Raw genomic sequence first — 21392 nt, forward strand, 5'->3', positions numbered from 1 at the left:
GGAGAACCTGGCCACCAGGCAGTTCCCTGGGGTTACTCACAGCCTTACCACCCACACCTCCCCCCAGGCTTGCAAGTGCCAGGGCAGGAAGGTAACCGACCTGAGATGGAGGGGCTCTGTGAAGAGGGCCGCCTGACTGGAGCTTAGTCAAGGGTGCATCCAGAGGTCAAGAGGGCCACAAACGTGGTCCACACAGGCCAGTGTTCCAGGAACCAGAGCAAGCTTGGCGGGGCGGCGGGGTTCGCTGTGGGAAGGGAAGAGGTGAGATTGACTTTAGAGGCAAATGGAAGCAGTGAGTTGGTCCTACCCAGGGCAATGAGTGAGGACAGACTTCAAAGATAAGGTAAACTTTAAGAATCTTAACAGCTAAAGCTAGTTTACTGCTCTCTCTAAGCCAAGCACTGCTTTCAGTGCCTTACTCACATAGTACTTTTAATGCTCACGGCAGCCCTGTGAGGTAGGTGGAATTTTAACTCCATTTTGCAGACGAGAAAACCGAGGCATAGAGAAATTAGGGACACCAAGGACACCAAGGACACCACAATGCAAACTCTGGCAGTCTATAACTTAGCTGTGCTCTCACAGCTAAGTCACCAAGGACACCACAATGCAAACTCTGGCAGTCTAGCTCCAGAGCACTCTGGGCTGCAGACGGAGAGCTGATAGGGACTCACCAGGTTCACTCTGGTTTCTGCTTCCCAAGGGGAGGGGCCTGCAAGTTGTTCCTCCCTGCTCAGAACTGGTGAGGCTTTTGATAGGGTACGGAGGGACTGGGAGGTGAAAGGCATTTGGAGGAGCTGTCTTCTAAAAAATCCCAGTGCAGTAGGTGGTCACAGTCACACCTTCGTATGCATGATCCCTAGATTCTGCAGAGTCATCTGGTGCTCTCTCCTGGCTTTGCCAGCACAGCCCTTCAGTGCAGACTGGTGTCTGCCTTTTCTCTCTAGCTGATGGACGGACACCTGCCCTGTCCCTTCCCCACTGTTCCAGTTTCCAGCCCACGTGAAATGCAGGCAGAACAGCTTCCCTCACCATCAGTACTCATTCTAACAGTAACAGCCATCATTTCAAGGGCTTATCATAGGCCAGAAATGTGCTAAGTATTGTATGTGCCCTTTCTCAATCTTCACGGCAAACCTGTGTGGAGAGTCTTATCATCATCCCCATTTTGCACGTGGGGAAACAGAGGCTAAAAGAGTGTAAGTGATGTGGCTAGTGGAACCAGGTCTGAGCTTTTTCACAGAGACCCCACCCCACCAGATACTTGTCAGCAAAGTCTCAAATGCTGTCCCCGTAGTACAGCGCTGGTATTCCCGAGTCCTCCGGGAGGTGTGTGGAAATTCTGTGCTCCGCCTCCTTTGTCTGGGATGGCTGGCCAGCTGACCCAGTCCTACAGTGGGAGGATGAGTTGGGAGGTGGTGGGAGCACAGAGGAGGTTATGTCAGGAAAGTCTTTCCAGAAACAATAGGAAGAAAACTCCAGTCTTTAGGAAAAATAAGTCTAATGTCTTGAGTAGAAAAAGATTTTATAGGTCTGGCCATAGAGCTTGCCTCTGTGGACTTTGCTGCCATCTCCTGATTAGCAAATACATTTATATTTATATTACGTATATTTTATTTATTATACACACACACATGTATATAAAATCCTAAAAATTCTCGATGATTTCTATTAATCTTAAACCCACCATGAGTGCACAGCCTCTGGGAGTTGGCTTCTCGCTGCCTGGCAGACCCCACAGTCATCCTTCAGGTTCCTGCTTAATTCTCATCTCCTCTCTGATGACCCCCTTCCCCATCCTGGAAAATTGTTCTTTCATCATTTGAGCACTTACTATGTCCAAGATACTGGTCTCAATTCCAGGGATCTAGCAACGGACAAAACAAAGAGTCCCTGCCCTCATGGAGCTTATGTTCCAGCAGGGAAGACGGACTATAATCAAGCTACTTAATAACGCAGCGCCAGGAGGGGATGAGGAACTAAGAGACGGTAATAAGGAGTGTTGTGCATAGGTTGTTGTTTTGCAAAGGGACGGTCAAGAAAGCCGCCGTAGGAAGGGGATGTTTGTACAGAGACTTCGAGTGAGACAGAGTTACCCTGTGGACATCTAGGAGGAAGTGACCCAGACAGAAGGAACAGCACGGGTGAGGGCCCCGAAGCAGACCGAAGAAAGAACAAGGAGGCCAGTGCGATGCGGCCAGGAGGAGAGGAAGATCGGGGTGGGCACCAGTCTTGGAGGGTCTTGTCAGCCATTCTAAGGGCTTAGGCTCTTGCTCAGAGAAATTGGAAACCACTAGTGGGATTAATCATACCTTCTCGTAGTACTTCTCTTGTCTTGGTGCATCTGTCACAGAATTAACCCCCTTTATCTCTTTCTCACCCATCTTCCCTTTGAGACATGAATAGCAGGACAGAATCTGATTCATCTCTGTATTCCCTGGGCCCAACAAAGCACTTAGTAAATGTTCGTTGAACTGAACTTGAACCAAATGGCAGGTAACAACTAGCAAGAAGCCTGGGAAACCTGAGCAAAAAGGTCTCATGAGTTGATCTATATGGTGTTTTGGCCCCCATGGGGCTTTTGGCTACTGCCCTAGCAGGCAGAGGCAGTGAAATCCTTTATAGAACCAGGGAATCTCATAGAACAAGGAACTGCAGGAGTTGGGGAGGGGATGCCCACTGCTGCTGGGGCTGCTTGCTGGCTCCCCACAGTGCCTTAGTCTTGCTCCCTAACCAAGGTGTGGCCTTGTTCTGCGCAGGCATGCCTGTCGTCCTGTCGCAAGAGGTGGAGTCTGTTCTTGTGGGCGCTGCTATTCTGGGTGCCTGTGCCTCGGGGGATTTCGCTTCTGTACAGGTATGTGAAGACCAAGGGGTGGGCCGTGGCCCCTCCCCGTCTGAGACTGTCCTTCCTCTTGACAGCAGCTCACATCTTGCATAACACACACAGGATATAATTAAGAAATGATAGGTTCCAGCCAGTGAAAGCACAAATGCTTCTAGCCTCAGACATATTTATTGCAGTTTTTATTTGACTTGGCCTCTGTTAGTGTTGGTTGTTCTGTTTTTCTGTTGATTTTCTTTCTTTCTCCTTTAAAATAGCTCTGAAATGATTTCTTTGACATTTTCCCTTGACCATTTTCCTTTTAGCAAGTGAAACAGGTAAGGTTCAAACTTAAGTTTTTTATGTAAATTTCAGATTTGCATTTGCTTATTTTATTTCCACCCACCATTTTCCAAATACCTTTGAGTCCTCTATCAACAAGAGACACAGATGAAAATGTTAGTAAAAAGGGAATTAAAAAGGAAAATAAGGAACAAAGATATAGGAAGAAGGAAACAACTTGGTGGCTGTGATTGAGTGTACAGTTTGACTCTGAGCTTCCTGGTAGCCAAGACAAAAAGAACACATGATAAGTTGCATAACTCCAATTTTCGAAAAGAGGAAACGTGCTAGTTTCTTGTAGGAGACAGAGCTTTTCCTCCCACCGATTGCAAAAGACATTTCACACATGGGTTTTATGGAGAGACTTACAGGCTTACAGAAAGGTAGAGAAGCAGCCTAGATAGATGTTAAGAGCACAGGCTGCGTGGAATCAGTCTGCCTGGGCTCAGATTTTAGTTTGACTGCCTACTAGCTCTGTGACCTGACCATTCTTCTCTCCGCTCCATTTTTTTATCTAGAATAATAATAAATAGCACATTATGAGTTCTTTCCCTGGATCAGGAATGTACATTTAGTCCCACAACGTTTCTATTATTCCCATTTTATAGTCGAGCAACTTGAGGCATAAGTTTGCCTAAGTTGAAACAGCCAGTAAATGCCTGAACAAAGAAGTCTGGCTCCCAAGTCTCAGCTGAGAGTTCAGGAAATATTTGTTCAGCTAAGCGTCAGAGAATTTAAATGACTTGCCCAAGGTCTCAAGGTCAGGACTACAAGCCAGGTTTCTACCAGTTACTCAGTAATTTACTGAGGCCCTCTTATGTACAAAGAACTATGCCAGGCGCTTTTCATATGATCTTCCTAATACAACAACATACATGGGCAACAGAGATCCAGAAAGGTGACAGAACTTAAGGGTACACTGTTAAAAGCAGACAGATGCAAAAGTCTGATTCTAATGTCTGTGCTCTTTGTACCACATTTGGGGAGGTGTAGTATACTATATACTGCCCAAGCCTCTGGAAATGATGCCTATGAACTATCCCTTCCAAGGATTGAATCCATTCATGAATGTTAGTGGATTTTAACTGAAGTTTTTAAACAAAGATGGTAGAGTTAAATTCTTAACTTCTGGATTTTCTGAAACTGAGAAACATCACAAGGAGATATTTATTTATTGTTGAAATGTCAGTGGCTTACCAATTATTATTCTAACATTATCAACTTATGAAGATTTTTTCACAACTAGATGCTTCGCCCTTTCTGGGACAAACTGTTATTGCTAAAATGAAATAATAGAGATGCTTGCAAAGGCCCTGCATAGGTTACATCACATTATAGACAACGTTTTTGTCCTCTCAAAATTCACATGCTGAATGAAGCCCTAACTTCCAATGTGATAGCATTTGAAGGTGGAGTCTTTCGGAGGTAATTAGGGTTAAATGAGGTCATCAGGATGGATCCTCATGCTGGGTTAGCGCCCTTATGAGAAGAGACACCAGAGAGCTGGTGCACACATGCTCTCTAACTCGCTTACATTCTCTCTCTCTTGCTCTCTGTCTTGCTCTCCCCCTTTCTCTGCCATGTGAGGCACAGCAAAAAGGTGGCCCTTTGCAAGCCAGCAAGAGGGTTCTTACCAGAACCTACCATACTGGCACTTTGATCTTGAACTTTCAACCTCCAGAGCTACAAGATAATAAATTCCTATTATTTAAACGCCCAATCTGTGGTATTTCATTATGACAGCTCAAGCAGACTAAGACACCTCATTTACTTTTGACAGTCTTCCTGCCTGCAAGATAGATGTTTTTATTCTTGTATTATGTATGAGGAAACCAAAGCTCAGAAAGGTTTTCAGTAATTTGCCCAGAATTACAGTTAATAAGGGACAGAAGCAGAATTGGAACCAAGGTTTCTCTGGGTCTGTATCCTATCCCGATTTTCATTCTTTTCTACTTTGTCCTGTTTTTTTCCTTTTATCTTAAAATATTTTTTTGGCTTCTTAAATGTTTAAAGGTTTATTTTTCGAAATGTTATTGGTCACAAATTCAGAGATAGTCTGAAACCCGAACATGTAGAGTAGTATGACAAGATGGGATAGTTCCATCAAAGGCTTCATACCATGACCGATGGCACCTCGTTGATATCTTAGTCAGACTGAAGGAAGTTTCTATCTCCAGGAGGATTCCACTCACAATTCCACATTGACATCTTCATTACATGTGATTTTCTACTAATCTTTTGGAACAGAATCTAAGATATGGTGCATCAAATATTGGCATTGGTGACTTGAATAGCAGCTGTGAGGCACACATCTGAAAGACAAACTCATGTCTCCTATTCAACCCAAGGATATTACCTCTTCTATCTGTTTTGGGGAGATACTGTAACCTAGTAAAGACAGCCCCAGCTGGGAGAGATCTGTGATCTTATCTGTCCTCAAATTCCTGAGAGAATCCATGTGGTATTGACTTCCATGCTTACTTGTTGTATATCCTCAGACAATGCCACCTGGCCTCTCCAGATGCTCCTTTTATTTATTTCCTTTTAAAAAATATTTACAAAGAATTGCCATTCATGTGAAGACTGTTGAGATGAAGAGCCTTTGAAAGCTCTGATGACCTCCATGAGCCCTAGGTATAATTATCAACATTGTTCTAATGATTATGTTTGGAACTGCTTTGGAAATATAAATGCACATAGACTTGGCTTCATTCACCCCTTTCCAGAAAGACCTGGCCAACCTGTGTGCCCTAGGCTTAGGGACCAGCTCAGGGTTGTGGCAAGTGGAGTTGAAACAGAATTGCTTCCTCCCTGTGATTCATAATTTTCAACCTGAACTTCAATTTAGTTTTTTCTTGGAACTTCAGAGATCCTATCTTGGTCTTCAGGGTGTCTGCCACTCCTTTCTTTAAGAAAACTGAGCAATTCTTGCCAGAAGGTCAATGATTCCAGCAAACCAGATGTTTTGTCTTCTAGACCAGGGGTCCCCCACCCCCAGACCGTGGACCAGTACTGGTCCAAGGCCTGTTAGGAACCGGGCCGCCCAGCAGGAGGTGAGTAGCAGGCGAGTGAGCGAAGCTTCATCTCCTTTTGCAGCCACTCCCCAGCACTAGCATCACTGTCTCAGCTCCACCTCAGATCATCAGGCATTAGATTCTCATAGGAGCACCAGTCACTGATGCCAAAAAGGTTGGAGACCACGATTCTAGACCACACATCTGGTGGTTGGATGGATGACTTCACTTCTTATCTAGTTGTGCAGACTTCAGTAGACCAAGCCAGAGTCTTCTCCTCCACTGTGAGGAAAAGTCTAGGAAGACTCCAGAGGACCCAGGCTCCAGACCTAGGGAAGAAGCCTGGGGAGACAGGATTTCCCAGTTTCCTAGGCCCATGAATGGATGTTTTATCAGATGCAGGGAGAGGGACAGTGGATGGAATTTTCTGAAAGCCATTGCTATTCCAAATTTTGAAACCTGCTGACAGTTCCAAACTTCTACTTCCTGTTCTTTTATCTGTTCATAGTCTCATTCTCGTAGTTTCTTTCTTCCCCTTGCCCATTCCAGCAGTGCCTTCCCTTAGACATCTAAAGTCTCCCTACTGTTTTCTTTTTAAATTAGGATCTCACAGAGGGTACTGATATAGCCATCCATCTTCACTAAAGAGTAGAATGATGAATGACATCTTGAATTATCCCTCTCCAGAAATGGTATTCTTGTTTTAGCAGTTTTAAAACTGTGTCTCCAGTAGACAGTTTGACAAGAATCATGTCATGGTCGTCTTTACACTGCAGCTTAATCAATAAAATGGAATCAAACCACAGGTATACCACTGGTAAAACTTCAGCTGTTGAGTAGGTGGGAGGGGATGCAAGGAAGAGAAGCTTCCTCCCTCCTTTTATTGGTGGGAGTATAGAATCCAGACAGTCTTGACCTCTGTGACCCTCTCATCTCTCCCCTTGAAAGTCACCCATCACTCCCTTGGCTATCAATGCACTCCAAAGTTATCTTCTCTAATTCTGAATATCCTGGAAAGCAAAACATTACAATTAGAAGTTGGGAGCATCCCATAATACTTATGTAGGCTCTGGACCCTAGAAAATTAACCAACTGGAAAAAAAAAAGTTTATGAAATAGCAACGTGCTTACATTTTCTAAGCACAAGCAGTAGAGAGGTTCTAAGAAATGTAAAGGAGTCGTAAAACAAGAAACTGGTTTCAAAATGTTGTGAGAAAAAACTCAATCAAATGGCAAAGAAGCAGAAACACAACATGGTTTTCTACTTTGCTGCCTTCAGGCCACTGAGGATATCGTGAGCTTTCTGCCATTTCTTATGAGACAGTTTTTTTTTTTAACAAGACTATACAAAACAAGCTCTAATTCTAATAGTGTTATTTACCTTGACGCCCGCCTCTACCCGACTCCTTTCCCCAAAAAAGCAGTGAAGGGAACATCTGAAACAAAAATCAGCAAAAGAAGACAGTGACAAAAGATTAAAATGAATTCAGCAATCAACTTAAGGCAAGTAACAATGTAAAGAAAATAAGCCCTAGGAATCAACCAATTCATCAAACCTTCCTCCCACGGTGTGAGGGCTGCCGCCTCATAAACCATTGATTCAGTGTGCTCCCACCATCAACTTTTCCTGTCACGTTCCAGACAGACTCCTGTGTCTTGCAGACCAATACATGTAAGTGGCCAGTTGAGAGCCCTGATTACTCACTCTTTCTGTAATGTGTACCCGCAAGATAAACCATCCACTCTGACCACTGTGGTCTGCCCTCAAGGTCAGTCCTTGCAGACATCTTCATTGCTTAGTTGAAAGCTCTCCTTCTATTCTTTTTCATGAAGTTTACTTCATTTAGAGCCGGCTCAATGCATCACCTATTAAGTCCTTCAGAGCCTGTGATTTTGTATATGATATGATACATTTCCATTCGGTTTTATTTTGTAAGAGTCAACTTTTTGTGATTTTTTAGTTCTGTTTGGCTGTCACTACAAATACCAGATTTACAATTGCAAAGTAAAGCTGATTATCATGACTTCGGTTTCTGGAGGTTTATAATGAATGCTCAAAAATATGAAACCATCCCATTTTTGAGTACATTCAATCAGAATTTGCTTTTTTTTTCTTTTCTGGACTACAATTAATAATTCACATTCATCGAGAAAAAGAAAACTCAGTTAAGCTGAAAGAAAAAGAAGTATGGGCTACTACCCTAAAATAACCAATCTTTAAGATTCTGGTTGCTATTCTTTTGGTCTTTTTAAACATGTTTTTAAATCATTGTTCACTTTTTTAAATTACAAAAATGTATTCATACAATCCATACTGTTTTATAACACTTACCCCTACCCCAAAACATATAGTAAACATCTGTATTTATTGTGTTTATGGGCTGCACAATTTTCTACCCTATAGACTATATGAGGTATTTCACCAGTCCCCTGTTTTGAATATTTAGGTTGTCTCTATTGTTTTAAAAAAGGCTGCAACTGACATCTCTGTAGCTAAGTTTTTGCACACACCCTAAATTATGCCCATAAAATACATTGTGAGTATAATGGTTTGTCAAAAGTTTTCCTTTTAAGATTTCAATACATATTAATACTTTATATTCCCACCAGTAGTATATGAAAATTCAGGACTTACACTTCTTATGTACAAAGAGTCTTTTGCTGTGAATTTTAGTTTGGTTTAGCTTATCCCCAGACCTCTTATAATCCTATTCATTTCACATATGGTCCTGATATTATCAACTTTTTTTAGCCACCTTTTGCCCTTTGCTGCATAAGCATGTGTTTCTGGAGATGTGAGATTCTGGTTTCTAATTAAATAGATTCAGATTTCTGATTGAATTTTCGGAGTGTCCTGTCCCATATGTCAGTGCCTCATAGAAAGTCAATAGAAAATTCTGGATTGGTAATTAATAGTCTAAAGAAGGATTAAATTAAGAATGTGATGCTGACCCTAACATTCATTATACTTATTGCCACACCTGGTTAACAACAATACATTCATACTTTTCCAGAATTGTTCCCTCTGAAAAACAAATAAAGCAGCAAATCTAGGTTCTGTTTAATTGTAAATCTCTTTGTTTCAATCTATTCTGTAGAATTAGAATCAGGGATGTCCAAGTCAAAACATTAGCTCAAATTTAGAATTCTATTTTCAGGAAATGTCAATATATAAGATATATAACATTTGACTCTCCTGTTCATTACAGGGTGATCCAGGCACAGGGCCTGTTACATGCCTGTTACTTCCCATCCCTTGTCTTTCATAGAATCCTTACAGCAACCAGTAGGTCTTAACAGTCCTCACCATGCACATGAGGAGTCTGAAGCATGGAGAGGTCATGTAACCTTGCTTGATACAAAGCCCATACTTTTTTATTCCATCAAACTATAAATATATATCCATTACTTGGGAATGTCATAGATTCCAATATGGCAACTCAACTGCCCTTTACAGAGTGGTGTGGTTTATAGACAATATCAGCTCCACACATTTCTCAGCATTGCTTGGTTGAATATTGAATATAGAAATAAAAATAAGAAATGCACTCTCTTTGATTTGGAAATTTTCTAATTCTTTTTATACTGTGCTCACCAGTATTGTTTTGCTTTATTTGCTTTTAATTATAACCTGCCTATTTGTTTTTTATAGAGGTGAATATAAAAAAAGTACTTTAATTAAAAGCTTTAATTAAAAGACAATTTTTGTAGTATTGTAATTAACATGGCTAATGAAATTGTAATTAACATGGCTAAACTTAGGCTACTGAAATTTTTCCCAAATACCCTTCTCCCCTTGAGGTTCTTACTCAGGAACTTAAGAATTGTGCTATTATAAAAGCAAATATGGCCAAATATCAACTGAGTCCTTTAGAAACTTAGAAGGGTTACAGAACTGTATTTCTAAAATAAAGTTTACCTAACTCCTTGACTTCATTTTGTTCAAGACAACATTTTATGATGGTGAAGATATGAAAAATATGTAAGATCTTTTCACAGAAAGAAATGCTTTTAAGTAATTAATTCTTCATCCTATTTATCATTTATGCATTTACGTTTCATTAAAAAAATTCCTTATTGGGAATGAATAGGTTGGGTATTTTATTCCTTTATACTAGAATAACTCATAGATAGAGAATCCATGCTGTATAAGCTTAATATTCAACACAGTAAATTAAGCTATGGAACCAAATAAGAGATTAGGAAAGACAAGACCTTTAGTTAAGTCAAAATATTTTTGTGATTGGAAAGAAAAAGCCCTGAAAAATGACTACACACACACACACACACACATATATACATACCGCACACTATTGGACAAAGTTTGATTCAGGGTTATGTAATGTATAGAGGTCTTACTGAAGTCTACAAAGAGTTTTGGTCAGAGCATTGAGGCAAATGATCAAGAATTATGCAAAAGGGAAAAAAATCATTATTACACTTCCTTATTGGAGGTATTTGGTTCTCTGTAGTAAACCATAAAAAAGTACAGTGTGTTCAGAAACCTAAGTGGAGTGTCTTTAATCATGCATATCAAAGAAATTTGAACATTTAAAAATTTGATGATGTTAAAAGTTGTATATAAGGAAATTTCCTATACTCTTATAATAATTTTACAAATGAGGAAAGAAGGTGAGAGAGGTTAAGTGACTTAGCAAAGCCAATGGCTAGAAAGGAATGAAGCCAGGAACCAAGGCCTAGGCTAAGATTTCAAAGCCAAGGATTGTTCAACTTAATCACATATGGAAATGGACTCTTCTGGGGCTGAATGTGATTGCCATTATTTAAAAAACGAGTATCAGAAACAGATGACTAGAATTAGGATGCATAATAAAATGTCACTGAGTTAGTCAAGGCCTCCACAGAGGGCACCCTCAAATTAAGATAATTTTAGAATTTAGAAGATGGACTGTTTATAAGATTAGGAAATTACCATGGGGGATGTGGTGCCCTGGGGTTTGTAACAGCTGGACCTGAGGAGGTGAGGAGAGAGCACAGTTACTGAAAACCTCAGAACAGAGGGCTGTGCGGAGACAACTGAGTCAGCTGGCCTGTCAGTGACCCTAGAGGAAAAGAGCTGGGTTCTTGACCCCATTCTCCTCCCTCTCTCTGATCTCTTGCAGGGTTCTCCGTTGGCTGGACTCAAAGTCAGAGAGCAAGGGTGATCTTTGGTGTAGTCTGAACAAGTGAGCCTGGCTAGGCCCAGAGAAGGGTGGGGAGGGGTCCTCAGAAGCACATGTAGATGTCCAATGCAGTCATTCAGGCTAAGGTGCTCAGGTCAGTCTGCTGACCAGGGTTCCCCTCTGAATGGTTTGTTAACAGATTTGCAAGGAGATAAGGTGGGAACGCATCAGGATGTAAATCAATTACATTTTTTTTTAACACGTTGTGCTCACCCAACATTTTATTCATAGCAGAACGTTCTCAGTGAAGGGACCAGTGTGTTTGTTCACATTCTGGGGCAAGCTTCTTGTGTCATTCTGGACGTGCCCTTTGAGTAGCGCTGATTAGACTCCACAGCTCTGCAGATAATAACAGACATGCTGGAGTCCTCAAAAGAGACTCCTTTATCCTTGCTTTCATTTTCTGCCTTACCTATGCTAAAGACAAGAAAACTAATACTTTTCTGTACCTCCTCTGAGCTGAGCACTGTGCTAAAGTAGTTTAGATATTTAATTCTTGAATATAAGGTTATTCATCTCATCTTTGTAGATAGGAAGCTGAGGCACAGAAAGTTTAAGTAACGTGCCCATGGTATAACTGCAAGTGGCAGAGCTAGCATTCAAGTCCCGATCTGACTCCAGTGTCTATGCTCTTCTTATGTCTCAACTGCCCCAGGGCAGTGCTTACCTGTATCTGACATTAATATCTAGGAAACACTGCAGCCTTATAGGGGGAATGCCTTGTTTGGATACCCATGGCTGAGTTCAGTAACAACCAAGGCATGGCTTCTTGGAATAGACACATCCCAACTCCCAAAAAATCAGCACCATTTATAGGGTCTGATGTGATTTCACTTTACAAGGCCTTTCCCAGCCCATCCAGCCAGATCAGAAAGCAAAGTTAGTTTGTTTCTAAGTGGCTCTTGTCTGTTTCCATCGCTTCTTAAACCCGAGAGATCAAGAAGAAGACAGAGAAAGAATCCATGAGAGGGATGCATTTCAGAAGTGATATTAATTGGCTGGGCAAAACAAGAGAAGGAAATAAAATAGCTGCTTCTTACTAAGTAAGGCATCTTCTTTCCTTATCTCATTAAAAATTTAAAGCACTCTTGGTTTAAGTAGGGCAAATTAGTAATTAAGTGCTATATAATCAACTTGTATAAACATAATATTGAAGGGGAGGCCAAATTAATCACTCCACAGGCTTGTTTTTCTCCCCATTAATGCACTTTTTCCTTGGGTCCTTCCTGTGATGTCAGGATGCATTTTCTGCTCACCTCTTCTGCAGGAGGTCGGGTAGGTTGTGATAGCTTGCTGACAGATGACAGTTGGCTAGATCTGGAAAAGGCATGTATCTGCGCCTTCATTCAAGCAGGTGATGAGGTTCTCTGTTTAATTCTTTAAGCCAAGGTTCATCAGCAGGAGCCTGCTATGTGACAGGGACAAGTCCTACATGGTAGCAAGACAAAGAATTATATACATCTCATACCCGTAGGGTTCCGAGTCTAGTGGGGAGGAAGTGGCCACAGACACATACAGTTATGAAAAAGTCAACGCTAAAGGTAATTACAAAGACCATGGGTTCTTGGCTTGGGCTCAAATCACAACTCTGCCACTTACCTGGCTGGGTTAAGTTACTTAATTTCTATGTGCCTCAGAATCTTCATATGTAAAATATGACAATATTATCTGCATTGTAGATACATTATCTCACAACTCATGTTGTAAGGAGTAAACATGTTAGTATATGTAGTGTGCAATAGTGTTTATTGGGTGGTGGCTGTTATTTGTTTACTGTAGTTGCTATATAATGAGATAATGGAGCAGCAGGGAAGGGGTGTCTTCCACCATCTTGAGGACTGAAAACTCCCTTCTAAGAAGGTAATATTTGAACTGGGCCATCTAGGATTAGCTAGTGATGGAGGCTGTAGAGCTGGAACTTGGGGTTGAGGGGTCTTGTGACCCCAGTTCTGCTCTTAATCTTTGTAGTGGGGTGCCTTCTCTGAAAGTAGAGGAAGGAACATGTGCCTCAGTCCTGCACAAATCTCTCTCCATTTTACCTAAAAACAGTAAATACTAGCCATAATTACTAGAGCCTCAGTTATGTGGTATTGTAGCAGCTCCCTACCAAGTATGGGGTCAGGGGGTAGAAGAGGATAAATGAGCTCAATCCACTGTGGGCAGGATAAAAAGAAATCAAATGGGACAGAAGGGAGAAAGTATCCCTCAAAGGAGTCACTTTGTTACACTCCAGGGTGATGGCTTCTCCTTGGTTTGTCAGCTGTGTGGATGAAGCGGGCCGGGCAAGGCCCTTAATTCCTCTGAGCCTCAGTTCCATAGTTAACTGACCCCACTGAGTTGCTGCAAAGATTCTATGAATGAAAGCACATTTAGCAAAATGCCTGGCACACAGAAAGTACTATTGTTATTTCATGTATTAATGTAATCCTCACAACAAACCTATGAAGTAGGTGGTATCATTGTTCCGCTTTATAAAGCAGGAAATCAAGGCATTAAAACATTGATAAACTGGCCTAAGGTCACAAAGATGGCTAGTGGTGGAACAGGTTTAAAACTCAGGTGGTCTGGCTCCAGACCCAGGCTCTGCTTATCTCCTACAGCCTGATGCTTAAGAGGCACCTAGAGCTACATTTACATATTAGATGCTTGATATAGGGCAGATGTCACTAGGTTATGTCGGGCCCTTCACTCTCTTGTGAGGAAGAAGTTCTTTCTGCTGCTTGAGGGAACGGTGGGGTTGAGCTCACAGCCGTGGTAATCTTTTAGCAGATAGGGCAGGTAGGGCAGGTGGGGCAGCCCAGCATGACTCACCAGGAATGTTCAGTCCTTGGATGCAGTGGGAATGCAGCTGCTTACACTGATCTTGACAGTTTTGCTTAGGGAAGAAAATAATTTGTTTATTTGTTTATCATTCGTATTCTACTTCCACAAAGGATTTGAAGAAGTGTATAATAAATGACTAAGCAGAATAAAACAGAAAATAAAACTCTCAAGTCAGAAACTATGTAGAAAGGAAAATACAATAACCATGTAGGCTGGAGGGGGCGGGGAGGAGGAAGGTGTCTTCAAATTTATGTCTTCAAGTGCCTGGTAGTAACATAGGAAGAGACCAGCAGAGGATAAGATGGTTTGATTCTGTGCCAGACTGGAGAATGTATACTCTGCCGAAGGACACTGAAATTTAAAGTGTTTTAATCCTGGATTGGTGAGTGCCAAGCCAAACAGATTTATGGGACAGGTTTGGCCTATGGGTCTCTGACCCATAAATAAAGGGATTACTTTGAGCTTCCAGGCAGCCAAGACAAAACTGGGAAATATGTCAAGTGTTCACAGAGTCGAAGAAGTATACCAGTTCTCCAAAGAGACCACATTTTCTCTGGTACCAAATTCTAAAATTGCCATGCCTTTAAAAACTAATCTAGAAATTGTTTCATGGAACTTTCACAGAAGCTGCAGAAGAATGCATCGTATGCTACCTTGTTAAGAAGCCAGAGCATGATATTGAAATTTCAATTCTGGTTAAGGATCACCTGGGTCTATAAGTTTCTGGAGATGTCATTTGTCCTTGGAGTAGAAGTGAGAATACGCAGCATATAGATAGATGACATGTCTCTTCACCTCTCTTCCCTGACTATCCCTCCCTCAGCCAGCTTTGCAAACAAAGCTGTGTCGCTGACCTAGAAGTGTCTTAGAGGACCTCAGTACTAAAGCTTTTTACCCGCCTGGCATCAGGGAAGTGCTAAAATGAAGCACCCATCAATTGAGAAGGGCAACAGATGTTGAAGCATATCAAATGTCAGTAAACAGCAAGCCTACAGAGGCCACTGGACTTGGCATCCTCTTAGCAAAAATACCCTGTTGCCTTCAAGAGGGAACGCCATGGACCTTTATAAACTACATTAAGTGATGTACTCGTTTTTTAATCTCTACTTTTTTTTAAGGGCAAATTTAATGCTTACAGAGTGTTCTAGGCTTTCAGCCCTGGAAATCTGGTTCTTCAAAATATCCTCCCAGTAATTTTGAAAAGTTTTATGTTCAACTTATCTAGCACCCTCCCTTTTACTGTTAACTGTATGACTCATATTATAAGTAATAAACAGGACCATAGTTAAGAGCATAGACTCTGATATCACATAAATCAGGGTTTTAATCCTGAGGTCAAATGCTATAGCCGTGCATTAGGTCAAACCTTTCTAAGCTTGTTTCCTTATTTGTTAAAAATAAGACTATTAAGAATATGTACCTCAAAAGATTGGTGTGAAGATTAAATTAGATAATATGTATAAAATATGTACCATGGTTACTGGTATGAATAAGCTGTTATTGAGTTATACAAAATTATAGCAATATTTATGTCGGTAACTACCATTGCTGTTAGCTGGCTATCAATCATATGCTATGCTAGTGCTTTACATGTACAGATATCGCCATAAATCTTTACATGTGTACATGTAAAGATAGCTGGGCCTGTCATTTGCCTGTTTGCTCTCAGATGGCTTATTCACCCATCCTCTGCTATGTATTACACTTCCCAGGCTCCCTTGCAACTGGCCTCTGGGTAAGTTTGGCCAATGGGAGATACAGGTAGAAGATCGATGTGCAGACATGGGGGAGAAGTCGGGTGATTTCTCCCTTCACTACAGTAGCAGCCGCATCTCCTATGTGATTCCAGCTCTTAGCCTCTCCATTTCAGGTTCCAGTTCTGGCCACTCAGCCCTTCTTTGGTTTCAGCTCTAGCCTGACATCTCTAGCTCCTGGTCACACCACAGCCTTTTGTTGTCCCTTGATCCCTAAAAAGGGAGCAGCTTTCTGCTGTTGCTGATCTCTGAGTTGCTTCAATATCACCTATCTGGCTTCTTGGTTTCTTCTGTCACCTCGAAACCTATTTCTTGTATTAAATTCTTTCTGTTGAAAGACCTAGAATAGTTTCTGTTCTCTTGACTGGACTCTGGTATGGTTGCTTTTAATATTAAAAGAGAAGTCGGTCCTTATAGTGAATTCACTTCCCCTCCTTGCTCCCTATCAAAATGAGCTAGGCCAACTGGAGAAGAGGTAGCTGGTTATCATGGAGAGCAGTTCACTTTATCAAAGTGAAGGCCAAATGACAAGAAATTAACCTAAGCATCTCTAGTGAATATCCAACTCTGAGTTAGGCATTGAGGTCAGTAGCTTTCCATAGCTTACCACCTTTCTAAGGAGACAAGACTTGATTACAATTCAGAGCCAGGCACATTTTAAGATAGTATCTAGTAAAAGGAAATAGAAACTTCTCTTTCTTGAGCTGGAGTTATGGAACATTTGCTATTCTAAGTGAGTCACTATAGTACGTGTGTGATTATTCTTGTCCTTCAAATGAGGAAATGGAGGCTCAGAGTCACACAGCTATTAAATGGTGTTAGGAGTTTAACTTAAGTCTATATGTCTCGGAGTCTATTATGTTTATTAGAGACTTAGATCTGTTGCTTAGTTTTCCAAGCTTCCTGTTTCAAAGTAGATAGTAAAAAGGCTGCATTCATAATTCCTATAGTTTTCTTCTGGAGGTTTCTTTATATAAATAATATTTAACTTTTCTTAACTTTTATAATAGGTTTATGTGGAAAATTTATTGTTTTCATTTTTAAAAATGAGGAAACAGACGTAGAAAATTAAAATAACTTACCCAAGGTCATACTTGGTGTTAATTTTCAAGCTGGAATTGGAATGCAGGTTGTTGTGTCCCCAAGAACACATTGTTTCTACTGGTGCCATCAAAGTACTAGATTATATGGCATAGGGCCAAGCGTTTTTTACAAATTAAAAAAATAAAAAAGCAAACAAACCCAGGTACCCCACCTTCCAGGAGCTGACAGTCAGGCTGCATAAATAAAAACGAAGCAACTTGAAACCAGAGAGTGCCATTATATAATCTACTGTCTGGTAACAGCTACAAGCAGAAAGGAGAAGCGTGGTTCTATATAATAAGTGGGACTTGAAATGTGAACTTAGGACAAGCAGAGAAGCAGCAGGAAGAGGGCTTTTCAGATAAAGGTGCTAGTGAGAACAAAGGAATAAATGTAAACAGAAAGGGGAGCAAGTCCACTCCTGGGAAGGCTCCCAGTTTTGCTCCCTGGGAAGGCAGCAAAAGAGAAAGCTGGATGTGTAAGGACTACAGTTGGTTGGGGGTGGGGGTTGTTAACTATAAATAGGTCAATTGGAAATTTGATCAGGAGTCTTGGAAGGATCCTTTGCCTGACATCCCCTGACTCTGTCTATTGTTTTAAAAATATATATCATAGGCTAATAGCCTCACTTTTTAAAAATCAACAACATTAAGTGCTTCTTGGATGATAATACTGCTTCCTGCTTAAGAAAAATCACCTGTAAATTAATTCAGCCTAGGAGTAATAACAAAGGTTTATATACTTATTTCCAACAGTTTTGAAGAGTCCCCGAAATAGAAGGGAAACACTCTTTAACAGCCCCTGGAAAGCTATCTTATTTCACTAGAGCGCATTTGTGTGTAGCGTGTTGTACCATATCAAGTTTGAGAATTTCTGGATAAAGAAGGCAGCTTCTGAGACAATGGCATTGAGATATGAGAAGCAAGCAATCCGCCTCACACCAGCTCAAAATCTTCCTTCTCTTCCCTCCATCGCACCCTCCCTGTCAATTGACCCTTGGCCATGAGGAGCCTGTGTGTTGGATGGAGCAGATCAGAGTGAAATTCTTACCAAGCTGGCCTTGTCAGTTTCACCTGTCAGCATCTCTGATGAGGAGGGATCCTGACAGACCAGACTGGTTTAGACAATTGGATTACAGCAGTTGTCTTCATCTCCACAAGACTAACCACTGCAGATGCCGGAGAAGAAATACATAGACAATCCTAAACTGAGAATTCAAGCAAGTGCTTAAATAGCAGGCTTTAGTGAGTCCAGCAAATTGTAGTGTGGTGGGGAGCTGGGACCCCTCTCTTCGAGGGGCTCCCAAAACTGATAGCAGAGGGGATTCATGTAGTATATACCAGCCACAGTTTATACACTTTCTGTGTATTAAAGTTACTTAATCCCCACAGTGATCTCATGAGGTCCTGATATTAGTTGCACTTTGCAGACAAGAACACTGAATCACAAAGAGGTTAAGTACTTTCCAAGGTCACATAGCCAGTAAGGTAGGAACCCAGACATTCCGACCCTCTGGTCTGCTCACTGAGATAATGCTGAAACCCATCTGTAAAGTTGGTTTTGGAAACTCTGCTTGGAAAGGCCTACCTCTATACTCTCCTACTGCCTGCGCTTATCTCTAGGACTGCCTGTAGATGTTTCAGTGTGTGCTTGCCCCACTCCAGTGTGAGCTTCCAGGTAAGGGTCCAAGTCGGCCTCCTCCTTACCCAGTAGTAGGTGCTAGATAAATGTATGTTGTGCCAAACTGGAGCTGAAATTTTACAGACACTTTGTGGTCTTCCTGGAGCTGGCTAAAAAGGCAGCCACTTGTGGGCGGTTACACAGAAAGTCGGCCACTGAAAGCAACAGTGCCGCTGTGGATGGGTGTGGACTGAACATTTTAACAGGTAAAAGCAAGAAATCTACAACTTTGGGCCTCAGATTCCTCATCTTTAAACTGAAAGAATCAAGTCTGGTTTTCAGAAAATTTAAAGGAGTGAAACACTTAGGAAGGCAGTGTATGAAACAGAGAGAAGGTTATTTCACGATTACCCTGTTGCTCCCTCCCTTTCTCCACAATGTGGCACCTTTGGAGGGTCTCTGCTGAGCATAAGAAGCACTGGGCTAGATTGTTTCAAAGGAAATAACCCAAAATATGTTAAAATAACTACTACTAATACTTAATAATACAAAAATAAAATAGCTTCAAATGGGTGATCCCGGCCATTGAGAAAGGTAGGTTTGAGGGCTCTGCGCCTGTGTGAGTCCTAGATGCTCAGTGCACCTAAAGAAGCTGTCGGCTTGGCCTGGTTGTGTACAGGTGGGGAAGCTAAAGCCTGTGGGCCTCATCCTCCTCGTCTGGAAACAGGCTCCATGGTATGGCACCAGCAAATTAGAAATTCTATCCGGCAACTCTTGGAGATTGATTTTCCGTCTAGGGATCTGACCTCTTGCTTTACCAGCAGAGGGGATCAGACTTCTGGGAGGAGTCAGTGGGCAAGCTCTCTGAAAGGCCTTGCCTTTCTTTTTCTTTTTCATTCTTTTTCAACTGTACATTTCAAAGGGAATTTCTGATTACACTGGGGGCTTAACACCACCAGTTTGAATCCTCCTTGACACTTAGAGCATTGAGATATCCATGCCACCCCCCCATAATCAGTGCTTTGTGCTAGAAGATTACTGAAGATTTAATTCCATTTATGTTACTGGATTTATACAAAACCCCTTTAGAGTCACGAATGAATGCCCCATTTCCTTTACTTTTGTCAGTTTTTACAGACCCCTCATGTGACTGCCTCGAGGATAAGAATCTTGCTTTAGTTAGTTCCATATCTCTAGTGTCTAGCATAGAGATTGAGATAGAGTAGCTGCTTGGTAAATATTTGTGCATTTATTCAACAAATATCCCCCTACGTACATAGATGAGCAAATTAACCGTAGTCCCAGTTGTCATCGCTTTTACAGTTGAGTAGAAGAGAGAGTTAAAAATAAATAAATAAATACAAATAAATATATATTGTGTTAAGGGCTATAAAAAAAAATAACAATTTCAATGGAAGAACAAATTAGAATACTTGATAAATGACTGAAAGTAAAATGACCCCAACTCCCAATCTTAAATTTCTGTCTCATCTCTCTGTAAATAATAATTATTGCTATTATTTTAATGATTACAACTGTTACCATTTATTGTATTCCCATTGCATTCCAAGCTCTGTGCTAGCACCCTTCTATTTATTACATCAAATTTTCCAGATAACCTTGTCAGTTAGGCTTTCTTATACCTTATTCCATATGAAAAAAACAAGGCCCAGTGAAGATAATTAACTTGTTCACCTGATAAGTGTCAGAGATGAAATTTAAGTCAAGTTGATCCAACAGAGCCTCTTCTCTGAGCAAAAGGGGGAAAAAAATCCAAAGATTATTGCCAAGGATCCAACAGGGTTTCCTGGTTGAGGAACACTCCATCATACCATGTGGCAAAAGGTTTGGTTATGTTAGGTGATAGGATTAAAAAAGACAAAACTTTGCTGGAGAGGGAGAGGGAAAAGGAGGAAGATAGTGTTCTTGAACTGGCCATCTTATCAGCCTAGCAATAATAAAACCATCACCATGGTAACAGGAACTCTAATTAATGGCAGATGTTGAGTCACTTTAAAAACCACACCAACAGAATGCCGAGATGGTGCCGTAAACCTCTCTCCCCTGCCACAGCTGGAATAATCATGCTACGGTCTTAGAGAGACCCATCTTTCAAGGGTGGAGCAAACTCTGGACTTGGCATCAGAAAATTTGCATCTGAGCCCCAAATCTACCCTTTCTGAGCTCTTTTGCCTTGAGTAATCAGTTCATCAAAAGTGGAAGGTAGTTATTATTTTGTATTATTATTAGTACTACTACTACTAGTAGTAGTAGTAGCAGCAGCAGCTTTCTGAGATTCAATTTCAAGATCTACAAAATGGATAAGTAATGTCTAAAGCATTGTCAGGAGATTTAAATAGAATTAAAGATGTGGAGGTGCTTAGTAAATTATAAAGTAACTCACAAATAAAAACTATTATTAACAGCAGGAAGGCAGCCTGATGTGGTAGAGGAGCTTGCTTTGGAATCAGACAGACGTGGCTGTATACTTACTGCTTCACTTAAACACTCAGAGCTTCTGTTTCTTAATCAGTAAACTTTCTTAGTATAAATCTATAAAATGCTCTACCTATCTTCCAAAACATCTTATTTAACCTCTGTGCACTTCAGTTTCCACCTCCGTAAAATGAAAATGACACTAGCACCTCCCTCATAAGGTGGTTGTGAGGATTAAATACATTAGTACAGGAAGGACAAACAATGCCAAGCACCGTGTGCCATAAATTTTGATGGTGATGGTGGTGGAGGAGGA

The 21392-nt window shown here is 41.2% G+C and overlaps 1 protein-coding gene across 7 annotated transcripts in view; it reads left to right on the forward strand.

Moving 5' to 3' along the window:
- The window catches only part of FGGY (FGGY carbohydrate kinase domain containing), a 367647-nt gene that overhangs the window by 291305 nt on the left and 54950 nt on the right, over positions 1-21392 (forward strand). For 6 of the 7 annotated variants that reach the window (XM_025052081.1, XM_025052082.1, XM_015595080.2 and 3 more), the window contains one exon: positions 2760-2854. The exons of the other annotated variant lie outside the window; for it this stretch is intronic. In XM_025052081.1, the coding sequence (XP_024907849.1) occupies positions 2760-2854 (95 nt within the window). The remainder of the gene's footprint in view (positions 1-2759; positions 2855-21392) is intronic. 7 annotated transcript variants of the gene reach the window in all.

Source organism: Pteropus alecto, unplaced genomic scaffold (assembly GCF_000325575.1).
Source record: "Pteropus alecto unplaced genomic scaffold, ASM32557v1 scaffold25, whole genome shotgun sequence".
Classification (NCBI taxonomy): Eukaryota; Metazoa; Chordata; class Mammalia; order Chiroptera; family Pteropodidae; genus Pteropus; species Pteropus alecto.